The sequence below is a fragment of the Lissotriton vulgaris genome, chromosome 9 (genome assembly GCF_964263255.1).
Source record: "Lissotriton vulgaris chromosome 9, aLisVul1.2, whole genome shotgun sequence".
Lineage (NCBI taxonomy): Eukaryota > Metazoa > Chordata > Amphibia > Caudata > Salamandridae > Lissotriton > Lissotriton vulgaris.
The window spans coordinates 245560913-245573555 of NC_141697.1; the positions used below are offsets into that span (position 1 = coordinate 245560913).

Consider the following 12643-nt stretch of genomic DNA (forward strand, 5'->3'; position numbering starts at 1 on the left):
CACCACAGGTCTATTCACACAGACTGGGTAAGGTGGTGTAATCACCCCTTCCTTAGATATAGTATAGACACATATACACCTATAAGCCACTCCTATGGTAGGCCTCGACAATCCTGGAGGCAGAGTGCTTGGTTTTATGTGAGAGGGTGCCCTAGCATGAGCTGAGCCCCTCTGCAGATTTCGGAACCATCTCCTTATAGCTGTTCTATGATATAGCCATACCATATACTCTTAAGTGCATTATAATCCTCGCGGTTAATGCTAACTTTGGTTTGGCTTTATCAAAACATGTCGTGTAAGGTGTCAAGCACTTCGGAATACTGCGAAGACATGTAGTTACTGCTTTACCCAGTTAAAGTTAAACAGAGCCTCCGCATCACAAAATGGGTGCTGCTGCCACAGATACGAGTCTGACCTCCTGCTGTTGGACGAAACACCGGCAGGGGAGGCCTGGACAATAGGTTTCCTGTCCAGGGAGGTGCCAGCACCTCCCCAGGCAGGGTTTTGTGTATTGGGGCAGGGAGGGCTGCATCAGCAGATGCTTTTCCAGACACTGCCTGGGGCACACAAGGTGCTCCATGCATAGCCCGGTTCAAACCAGTTGCTGGGGCACTCAGCCCCAGCTCTGGCGCGAAACTGGACAAAGTGAAGGGGGTGTTACCACCCCCTGCCCAGGTCCACCCATAGGAGGGACCTAGCCAGTTAGTCCAGCCCCCATCCTTAGTGTAGGTATAGGAGCTGTGTCCCTAGGACTTTAGATTAACCTGGACGAATCTTTGAAAGACATATCCTGGACTCAAGGCGTTCCATTATGACTGGAAGGCGGAAGATATCTCCCTTGTGGTCAAGGAGTGACCACCCTGTTCAAACAGGCACCAACAACTTCTTTGCCGGTCTGCATTTTCGAGGCTCCCGCCGGATCCCGAAGAATCTGCGACACAGGAACTGGACTTCCCGACTTCTCTGACTCCGACCCACATCCACAGCAAAGATGAGACCCGTGGCGGACACAAGAGACGTAGGACCGGACACCCTGGACATTCTGCATTTTGCTACCTGCACTCCTTTCCTGAAGCCTCAGTAAGTTGTGCATTGGAGTACAAGAAGCCCCAGCTCCGAGCACCATTTGCACCGAAGCCCAGGCCCCCACACTCAGCGAGTGTCCCGTGGGCCCCGCCTTTGCATTTCAACTCGACGCGTCTTCCCGGTTCCTTGCCCGTTGGCTAGTGAGCCCCCTGAAGACTCCATTTTGAAACTAACTCTCTTTCCTGGTTGCTTCAGGCTTGCTCCAGCTTCCCTGAAAAGGAGAAGCGCCACATACCTTGCTGGTCTGCAATAGAGCCAATCTCGACATCAGTTGCCAAGGCTTGTTGGGTCCAATCCGGATACCGACACCGCAGTCATCTAGATCCATCGTGGGACAGCTCGAATCCAGCGCCTGGTCATCTTCGATACCTCCCGGACCTCGTGGCTGAAGAGACTAGTTCGACTACTCCACCTGAAATCACCCAACATCGCCTGGTTCCTTCCTGGTTCCTTCCTGGTCACTGGCTAGTGACCCAGACTCTGTCCCTTCTGCTTTCAGGTACTTCAGATCTTTGATCCACCCTTGGATCCACCCGGACACTTTTCCTCTGGTCGCCTGCAGCACTTCTTTGCAGCTCTCCATAGAAAACGACGACGAAACCCGACACGAAAAGACACCTATGCACCCGGCTTCCCTGGGTGAGGTAACACGAGTACTCCGGTGCTCCCGTGGGGCTTCACTCTCGAAGTGTCCTAGTTTAAAAGGGTTCCATCCTAGTCCATCCGGAAGTGTCCTTAAATTGCATATTTGTAACTTTTACGAACTCCATAGAAAGTCAATGGTAACCGGCGCCTGTGTTTAGATACTGCACATGGCTCCCGTTGGCCTCCTACTTCCTAACCTTGGGTCGATTAGTGTAGCCTCAGCGATTCCACAGGCCCTAGGCCTAATTCTCTCATAGTACTTATACCACTTTCTTAGTATATGGTTTGTGAGGTCCCTAGGGCATAACGTATACTGTGTAACTTATCGTATATTAACTGTGTGACTTGTATTATATTTTGTCCTCTGAACTCATATAGAGTACAGAGGGGTTGTGTTTAGATTAAATACATATATATTTGATATATACCTTGTGTGGTGTCCTTTCATTTGGTACTCAAGGGATTATTATTGGTAAAGCAACTTGCTTAACTCGCCTACTGAAGTCTTAGCCTGAAGACTGCTGGTTCATGCTACCACTAGGATAGCTTACTGTAAGGTTGTCTTTACAACCACCATCAATAAGGGTCGATTAGACTGGTGCAAGGTGCCCACTAGAGCCAGTGGACATCATATGCCAGGCTAACTTCTCACATAACTTACTGTTAAATGTATTTTCTCTGGGTGCTCCTGCTGTGTTAGTTGCCAAGCAAATTTTCGTCTACTGTCCAGCACTTCAATAGAACATACTCCGACGCCCAAGCCGTCGAAGGTCAGGTGCCTCAGTTATGAAATTCTACCTGAATCATCGAGACTAGCTAACTTTCACTCAGTTGAAACGCATCTTGAAATTCTTACCTCTTGAAAAATACCTTTTTCACTCACTCCGTTACCCCTTCTTGTACAGTGTTGCTTGAGAACATTGCATTTCCCAATACTGACTCTAAACCCTCTATAATGCATGAGAACACCAAGATGGAAGATTTGTTTGAAAATTATTATTTTTGTAATATAAGTTGGCACAAAGAAAAATATGGAAAATATTATGCAATTACTATATTAAAGGTTTTGTCATCCTTTTAACCTGAAACAACAGTTTTCACGCTACTGGTAAATTCTACCCCATCCATTACATGACCTAAATTCCCTGGTTGCCCCGACTTTGTAAACATATGACCATGTCCAGATATTTTCAAAATAAATCCTCCTTTGAAGATGTGCAAGGAAACCTAGTTTCCAACTGTGATGCTATCCATTTTCCTAGTACTCTGGACATTTTACCAAGACCATTTGAGTTACTGGTTCCATTGAATGGTCTGTTAGATATTCGTTTCATAGACACCAGTGTCAGAAGACCTCTACAATGGACACCAGTTGATCAAATACTTTTGTTAAATTACCTGTGCCAGTCTAACGGTCTCCATGGTTGTGGTTCTAATTAAGCCTTTCATGTGGCAAATATTTGGCTTTGGGTGCAGTTTTGTTTGAAACCCACCGATCTATCTTCCCTCAGACCTTAGAGCGGGGTGTGCGTTCTTCTGTAGTAAATGGACACCTAATTTTACAGAGTTTAACAATGGCTGAATACTAATACTGAATACAGATTTGTTTTCTATGTGATTGATTCATGGTGTTGCCGAGTTCCAGACCTACATCTCAACTTTGACTGAGCCTTGCCTGCTAGAGCATACTGCCTCTTGAGTCAAATTTATAAAAGGGAGTCTGGGCAGGTTCAGTTTCATTGCAGCACAACCCAGTGTGCAAGGACACCAGTTGTAAGGGTCCATTACCAGCAAGGAAACTGCCTAGTAACCATTAGTGTAATTATTGGCCCATCTCACTGCGGTTATCATTTTTGATTAATGTGGAGAGATTTTTGGTGATACCGATTCAGTGTCCCCCGATGTGGCCCTTTTAACATGCTTGGTATTAAGCAGTGTATAGCTGAATACTTAATTACAGTAGTGCATACTGGCCTGAACGTTTGTAACCTCTTAAAAAAAATCAACTATTGCTTCAGCAATTGAGTCATCCGTCATTTTTGTTTTGTGCAGCTGTTTAAATGTTATGGTTTATTCATTTGGAAATATTCAGCTTTCTAGAATTGCTTTGTTTTAAAGACTCATTTTCTGAGATCAAGGCACATTTATGACAATTATCTGTATGCATTCTTAAAAAAATAAAATACATCATGAATTGTATATTGTTACTATGTTTTTTAAAATGCTAATTTTTAGAAATTAATCAAATTAGAACCCTTTTCGAAATGTACAGTTAAGTTCATTGTCTTTACTTTGTCAGTTATCTACCACCTCCCTTCCCTCTCCCTCCCATTCTTGTTCAGTTGGAGAGGAGGTGCAGAGAGTGCAGAAGCCCCATGTCTTAAACGAAAGCGCTGTGAAGGTATGATAATCCTGGATTATTATTTGCTAATAGATTTCATGCTGGCTTGGGTCGCTCTCCTAGGTAGCTTCCACACTGTAGCAACCTAAAATTAATCTGCTTGCAACAAGGCTTTTACTAATATTTTCTAAAATGTTTGCGCTTTTTAATTTTAACAGAATGTTGTATTATAGTTCTATAGCAGCATTTATATACATTAGACAACTTCTTAATGTGTTTGTGATAATTTGACTATTCTGAAAAGAAAATATATATTTCTTTAGTTGTGGGCAATGTAAATCATCACTTGGATCTCTCCGCATTTCACTTATGGTCCGATATGAAGTGTTTGCTTAAGGTGATTTTGTGAAGTAATTGCCCAGTGTTTCTGTTCAGTGCCAATTCTGTCAGGACTGAACATGAGGACCATGATTTACTGTCTTCATTGATCAACTAAGCAGCCTTAATATATCATCTAAAAACAAAAAGTTTCCAAAACTCTGCTAACGGAAACTGTTAAAACACACTTAATCAAATGGTCCAATCCCATTATAACTTCATTGCATCAGCCTAAGAGTGTTCATTTTATTCCGTTAATATAGTTTTGTGTAGTTGCACATTGGTTGCGATAACTGGGATGCAATTGTTTAGAGGGAAGAAGTGTGTTAATACACTGCTTGGCAGGTTGTTCTTGGTATTCTTGTTTTTAGTACACGTAATCCCCCACCAGTGCTAAAAACGGATCCAGGCACTGTAGTTTGAGAAGCCCATCCGTCCAAGTACTGGGGCCAGGGAGCTGAAGCTACTGACTGGAGAGGGCAGCATTATTTGCAGGGTAAGACATTCCGCTTGTTGGGTCCGTTAGTGAAGCTGGAGTGATGTAGGCCATAAGGCTGTCTGTTTGTTCTGGGAGACTAACGCCTGATGTAGTGAATGGATGACACTGGAGAAGGCAGCAGGTTTCTTGGATCACTCCTCTGTCATTTTGCTGCTGTGAGCAGGGGCTTAGGCAAAACTAAATATTTGGGGGTGGGGCGACAAGGATAACCTTTTGGACTTTCCAGTGTCCCTATACAAATCGCCCATTGTCTGAGAGCTAGACGCTTTATTAATCGAATACAATCGCCTAGTTCTGTATTGAAACACTGATAAAGGCAGGCATGTTGTCAGTTTCCAAGTATGCTGTAATTGTTATTTACATTCACAAAGTAAGTAGACCAAATGTGAAAAAGCATGTTTTGAATCTTACATGTTCATGAACCAAGCAAAGGTGGGTCAAAAAAAGTAAGAATAAACTGAATGTTCTTCGTGACATTCCTAAACCTCAAAATGCAGTAGGACTAATTTTTAAGTGTATTGGAGACAGGCTGCAGGTACCCAGAGCTGTAAGATTAGAGAAATGGCCACTTTCTAAAAGTGGCATATTTTAAATAGTAACATGAAATCCATCCTAACCAGGAAAGAGGATTTAACATGGTCATGCCAAGATGTAAATAATGAGACAGCTACTCCTTTCTAACCAGACCCCCCAGGATATAGCTGCATGGATTAGCAAATTTAGCGGCACAAATATGGAAATTTAGCGTTATAAATATGGAAATTTAGCGGCACAAATATGGAAATTTAGCTGCATTTTTGCGGCACTTTATTTTACTCATAATTATTCATTTTCAGCTTTAAAACAATGGAAACTGTTTTAGCAGAGTATTCCACTTTGAAATAAGCCCTGATGTGATGTCATTTCCTGTGATGTATAGGGCAGCAATGTGATTCTTATATAAAAACAAAACATGGAAAACCTTTAGTGTATGTTAAATTTTTGTGTTAAAGAAGTCAAACCCTTTATAAGTGTTCTTGTTATTAAGCCTCTCTCTCACTGCTCTTTTGAACCAGTTCATATTCATCTATATAGAATGTCCTTCTATAGGCAAAAATACATGCTTTATTTAATTGTGTACATGCTAAATATCTTATGTATAGGGAACTTCACCTAAAACATTGCACACTGTAAAGAAAGAGAAACCTATATCGAATTAAGAGTATGCATCAGGGATTATCTCTTTGTGCTGCAGAAGGAGGAACTAGCTCCTGTTGATTATATTTGGAATGGAATGAGTAACTTATGTGATTTGCAAACCGAAGCCTTTCCAGTTGGATGGAAAGACACACAGCTTAGGAGAAGGAGCCTACATGCACACGAGCTGCAGGAGCTGCTGAAGCTACTGAAAACTCAAACCTCGCGCCGCCCTGCCCCCATGCCTTGCTGCCCATCCATCGCCGTTCACCGATCACCCCTCCCAGGCTCCATTGAGTTGTGAGACGACAGGCAGCAGGTGTCATGCACGCCACTTTAAGGTGTATTCTGGCCTCCTAAGGCAACTAATTCAGTGCTTTCAAGGTTGGTGAAATGTGACTGTTTCTTTTAGTTCCTGATACCAATCTAGCCGGAGCGTTATGAGATGCTCTCAGCGGAGCAAGCCTGTATTTAGGGAGACCAGAGAGGGTGGAGCTTCCGTAGTCTAGTCTTGGTAGGACTCGAGCTTGTACTGCAATTTTTAGATCAGCCTGAGGGAGGAAGGGTTTGAGTTTTCTTAATATACTCATCTTGGTGGCAATAGATATGTGCGACTGGATATTCAAATGTTTGTCAATGGAGACACCTAGGGATTTTGCACAGTCTACGATGAGGGGGACACAGTCAAAGCAGGTTAGATGTTTTAACCAGAGGTCTATCTTTGGAGCGTGATTTGGAGGTGAGATGAGAATGAATTCTGTTTTTTTGGTGTTCAACATCAAGTGGTTGTTAATGAACCAGCTTTGCTTGTTCAGAAGCGTAGTGTTAAGAGCAATGAAGTCATCTGGTGAGGTGATTTTCAGGTATAACTGGGTGTCATCCGTGTACAGGTGATATAGAATGTTTGCTGATTTCAATGCATTCTCCAGAGGCTTCATTAAGAGATTGAAAATAATGGGTGAGAGGGACGATCCCTGAGGCACACCAAGTGTGACCATGGAAGGTTGCGAGAATGAATTCTTCATCTTGAATCTTTGAGATTTACTGTTCAGGAAGGAGGAGAACCATTGCAGCACAGTGCCTGAGATGCCCATCCTTCTTTCCAATAGAGAAAAGAGGTTGTCATGCTTGACCGTATCGAAAGCGGAGGACAGATCATGAAGAATCAAAAGGCATGATTTGTTACGGTCAAGCATAGTTAGTATATCATCCAGAATGTGAGTGAGTGCAGATTCTGTGCTGTGCCCTCTTCGGGATGCAGATTGGTGACAATCGAAGAGGTTGAAGTTCACAATGTGATTGCATAATTGAATTTGAATACATTTCTCCAATAATTTAGCCAAGGTGGGGATGTCGGTTATAGGACGGTAGTTGTTAGGATCAGATGGAGAGGCATCCGCTTTCTTTAATATCGGAGTGACCTGTCCTATTTTAAGACAGTCCGGAATGACACCTTGATTTAGGGAGGCGTTTACAATTTTTGACTATAACGGTAGTATAGATGTTTTTAAAATCTTGAACAGGGCAGGAGGCAAGGGTCCGAGAAATGATTGGAGGGGTTGATTGCTTGAAGAGCGTTGTCGATAGTTTGTTGAGAAATTGGCGAGAAGGTGTGCCAAGAGGCATTATTTTTTGTGACTTCCATTAAAATGAGCTTCAAAAAAAGCGCCCAATTCGGGATCTTGTGCCTTGGGTTGAGACGGGGCCAACTTTGATTGGATGTCTAGCTCAATAGCCCTAGTCTTTTTATGGAAGAAATTGGCAAGCACGTCATACGTAGGAGTGGCCAGATCATTTAACTCACTATGGTTAGTTGTATTGCCTGATTGTTGCTTGACTATTTCAAAGAGTTTTTTTGGACGGTTGCTGGCTTGGTTCAGCTGAGTTTGGAAAAAGTCTGCCTTTGCCTTAAGAATCTTCCTATTGTAAGAATTCCGTAACCTTCTAAGGTGCGCCAGGTTGTCAGTGTTAGGAGCCGAGTTCCAAAGACGTTCAGCAGCTCTTAGCTGTCTACGCTCCAAGTTCAGATCTTCATTGAACCAGGGCTTGGAAATCTGAGAGGAGACATTTTTTTCCTGTAACGGCGCTGTGGAGTTCAGAGTTTCGAGTATCGTGTCATTGTAGAAGGTTGTACGGTCATGTACATCAGTTATATCTGTCATGAGGGTCAAAGCGGAATTGCATTGGTTTACCAAGGAAATATGATTGATATTATGTAGATTCCGTTTCAATTGCCTTGATTTTGAGGGTTATCCCCTTTTTTGAATAGCTTCGATATTGATGGAGAAGAGGATGCAGTAATGATCAGACCAATCGCAAGGGGTGATGGATTCCAGTAGGATGATGTTTGATTTTGAAATGATGAGGTCCAATGTCTCTTCCTTGTTATGTGTTGAGCTGCCACAGAATTGGAATAACTCCTGTTCAGACAAAAATTCTTTAAAGCAGCAAACAATATGATCATTTGCATTGCTCCAATGGAGTTTGAAATCACCTAAGTAAATATGAGGAATTAGAGAGTTGGAATCGGATGCCATGATCTCCATAACCTCATCAATACAAGTCAAATTGTAACCTGGGGGGTGGTAAAATATGTGTAACTTACTAGTGATGCGCTTAGCATCTGAGATATTAATGCATAGGTAGTCGCACAAGGATAGCTCAATGGAATCCACTTGACTGATAGTGAGTTATGATAAATGCAAACTACCCCTCTACCAAGTTTCCCGATCCTATCAAGTCGAATTAGCTCATGGGAGGGAGGAACCAGTAAATCGAGAATGGGAGATGAGGAGCTATTTAGCCAAGTTTCTTTGAGGACCATAATGTCTAAATCTTCATCTGAAATGAGATTGAAAATATCAGTAGCATGTTTGCTGGCAGATCTACAGTTTAAAAGCCCACACTTCAGCTTGTTGATCGAGGGGATTGAGGTAGTCTGTTCTAAATTGATATTTGTGAGGTTAACTCTATTAACAGCTTTGTTTTTGAGTGTAGGTTCTTTGAGGGGGTTGGTTACAATGGTTTGAATAACGTTGCAGTGGGACTAACTATTATAAGAGTTCAAGGCATAGGATGTAAGAAGATCATCTATGTCGCTGTCTGAAAGATCATTGCTTGAACTCTTTGGCCCCGAGAGGGAGGATAAACTATCAGGAGTGGTGGTTATAGGGAGTGTGACTGTGGGTATGAGTCTACTAGGTTGGACATAGTTTTGGTTGTGCTGAATAATATTGTCATTGGGGGCATTCGTAGGGCAGTAGTTTCTCATTTGGAGATTGATAATATTCACAGTGTCATTAGTGGCTCTGTGTAAGATAAGAAGATCTTTCTTGATGGTTGATAGACTAAGCATATCGTCCTTAAGATGAGATAGGCCTGTGGCTAACTCATTGATTTGATTGATCAGGACAGAGATGGGAGAGTATGTAATAGGTGTTGGTGTATGGACTGTTTTGGTGAGGCGAACTACCTGTTGTGTCATTATGCATATCCATTGTAGGAGTGATAAAGTCGCTAGGCAGCCCTTTAGGGTCTCCCCCTTGGGGGTGGGGAAGGGTCACTGAATTCTGCAAATGGATGGGCGGACTGAATGTAGCCATTTTAGTGGTTCCCTCATATAATGTGACAGGTAGTGGGAGAGTGGAGTCTAGGCAATCCAATATGTGAGATTGTATAGGCGAGATAAGTGTAGCAGTTGTAAGAATTCCCTCATAAACCGCAGCGGATAGTAGGTGAGTGGAGTCTAGTTGATGCCCAATGTGTGAAGGAGGGGGAGGGGGACAGTGTTGGAGATCTCCAGTTTGGTGCTATCCAATGAGGAGGGCCAGGATAACGTGGGGTTTTAGTCAGGATGTGATCAGTATCAAGGATTAAGCTTGTATTTTCAGGACTGAGGAAACCAGGAGTGGTATCAGCCGGCTGGACTAGTTGGTAGTGATTATTGGTGGTTTCAGCCCTACTGATGGTAGGGGCTGAAAGCAAACCTAACACGCAAGGGTCAGGAGACCCATGTATTACTGCAGTAGCGGAGTCTGGAGGGATAGGCGTCAAGATTGGGGTGGCATTTGTCCAGTTGGGAGGGTCTGATAAGGTATACTGGAAGGGGGGCGAGGAGACATATAAGTCCTGGCGATGCAAGGGTGTAGTGAGTGTGTTATCCCTATTGTTTACTGCTTTCTTGAGAGTGGGGAAGAGCCTATCAAAGATATCTAGATTCTCGTCAGAGGATTGTATGAGAATATTACTATTATTGTTAATGGTAATGGTGGCATTCAAAGGGTAAAGGTCAGAGGCAATAACAGTCAATTTGATGGCATATGGGGATTTCTTCATTGGGGAAATATGTAGCATAGCGTGCAAGGTATTTCTCCATTGGGCACGTTTATTCGTGTGGAAGATAAGGTCGTTAGCAATAATGTCCTTGTTAATGCAGAAGTAGGTGTCTAAGACGAGAGTCTCCGTATTTTTTAGCATAAGCCGGTGTTTGAATTTCTTAGATGCAGTTTTTGTGAGGTTAGCTGGGTAAAGAATTGTGTAGGCATTGTGGCCTGCAGGTTCCAGGTCTAAGGCCATTTTTTTAATCAATTCGGAAGTTTAGATATGAAGTCCAGAGAATATAGATTAATAAAAGTAAAAGTAAAAAATAATAATTAAAAGTGCCTTTAATATATCCAAGGCGTAGTCTAGACACTTATATCTGTTTCATTGTTGAGAACAGTGTGAAGGAAGACCATGTTTAAATGAGTTAAGGTCATGAGCAGGCGCCATTTTAAATCCAGGCAGCTTGATTGTTGAATCTAGTCTATTTTCCATGTTTACTACTAGTGGAAATGAGTCACAAGCTGGTGCCATTTTAAAGTCAGGCATCCGGCTCTTGTGCCTAATTCAGAGGTCTTTTAATGGCAGAAAGCATCCCTCTATCAATAACTAAGATCTCACCTCAGTAGGGGATAGCCAGGAGAGCAGACCACTCCTGTTGCACACATCTCATGGAAGGGTCCAGATTAGGACTGAAGTAGTGCGATCGATCAAACGATGGAAAGTAGCAGGGTGAGAAACACGATCAGCCCTCCTGCTACTCCCGCCATCAACAGACTCCAGGGAAGGATCGCGGTAAAATGAGAAACAGGACAGTGCGCGATCATCCCCGCAGCCAGGAAAGAAAGCGGCAACATAGTCAGGGCAGCACACGGCAATGACCGGGGAGGGAAAGCGGCAACGTATAATCCTCATCAAACCGGGGCGTGAATGCGGCATGCAGGGCATGCCAAATTGGCTGTCATTCTCAATGTACGATTCCGATACCGGATCCGGCACAGAGCGGAGATCAACAGCTACACAGACACCCCCTGCCGCGACTGGATCGAGATGGTCGCTGGGGATGGGTCATTCAAATCCCTTTTGGAAACCCCTAGTTTAGCAGTGTACAAGAAGGAGAGGGAGAATAGTTTCCCAAACACTTGAGGTTAATCGCCTGCATTCCTGTTGCTGGAGAGTGGAGAAACACTTAATGCATCGCATAGTATACAATACAATAAATACTTATATTATCCAATACATGAGAAGCATTATTGCAGATGATGATATAAGTGTAGAGGGCATTCAAACCGCATTATCTTGCACAAAAATAAAAGAAGCCCTATGGGATAAATTTGCAATAAGAATTAGCTTTCTGTGGGATGCTCACAAAAATGAGATGTACAGTGTTTGTGTGGAAGAGAGATGCTTACCAATGTAAAAAATGCCTGCTGTGAGGCCCATATGGGATGCTCAGTGAAGATGGGTACAGTGAGATATGCAGAATGAGGTGTGTGGCAAAGCTCAGATATGAATTCTTGGTGATGAAGATCAGAAACAGTGTTTGTCTGTGAAGCTTACAAATTAATACAGATGCTGGAAGGTCACAAATGAGTACTGCGTGGGATACACCAGAGCACAAAAATGTTGTAATATGGGAGGCTCACATAAAATATAAAATGCTCAAAACTAGCAAATATGCCTTGTGCTAGGATTATTCGAGCCTAAATATTGAGCATTTAATTGAAACCATGATTGAAGGCATGGAGGGCTTGCTCAAGACTATGGTGATTTATTTACAAGTGACATTTGGAGAGTTGAGCATTGACAGTAAAGTAATCTTTGGGGAATAGTTATTGCTACCAAGAAAAAAGGTCAGATGTGCAGGATGACTTGGAAATGGGTTGTGATGCTCAAGAAGATGACAGGGGTGTCGAACACCCATTACTCTGCTTCTGAGCATGTCCAGGCGGAGTCTGAAGACCCCTTACTGGAGAACTCTAGTCCCCTAAGGAATAGTGCAAGTGACAAAGGTAGGACCCCCTTTATTCCTTCAGGGAGGGTACAAAGGGTTCAGGTGAGGTCCAGGTCCTCTTCAGTTAATTCAACCTCCTCTGCAACTACAATAGTCTAAGAGGGAGGATTATTTAGAAAGGGAATATCACCTGCTCAGAATCAAGAAGGAACAGTTGGCCCTAGATAAAGAAACCCTAGAAGTC

The 12643-nt window shown here is 43.0% G+C and overlaps 1 protein-coding gene across 4 annotated transcripts in view; it reads left to right on the forward strand.

Moving 5' to 3' along the window:
• Positions 1 to 12643, forward strand: part of DDHD1 (DDHD domain containing 1) — a 463741-nt gene that overhangs the window by 122203 nt on the left and 328895 nt on the right. For 2 of the 4 annotated variants that reach the window (XM_086937428.1, XM_086937429.1), the window contains exon 3: positions 4031 to 4132. The exons of the other annotated variants lie outside the window; for them this stretch is intronic. In XM_086937428.1, coding sequence (XP_086793554.1) covers positions 4031 to 4132 — 102 coding nt within the window. The remainder of the gene's footprint in view (positions 1 to 4030; positions 4133 to 12643) is intronic. 4 annotated transcript variants of the gene reach the window in all.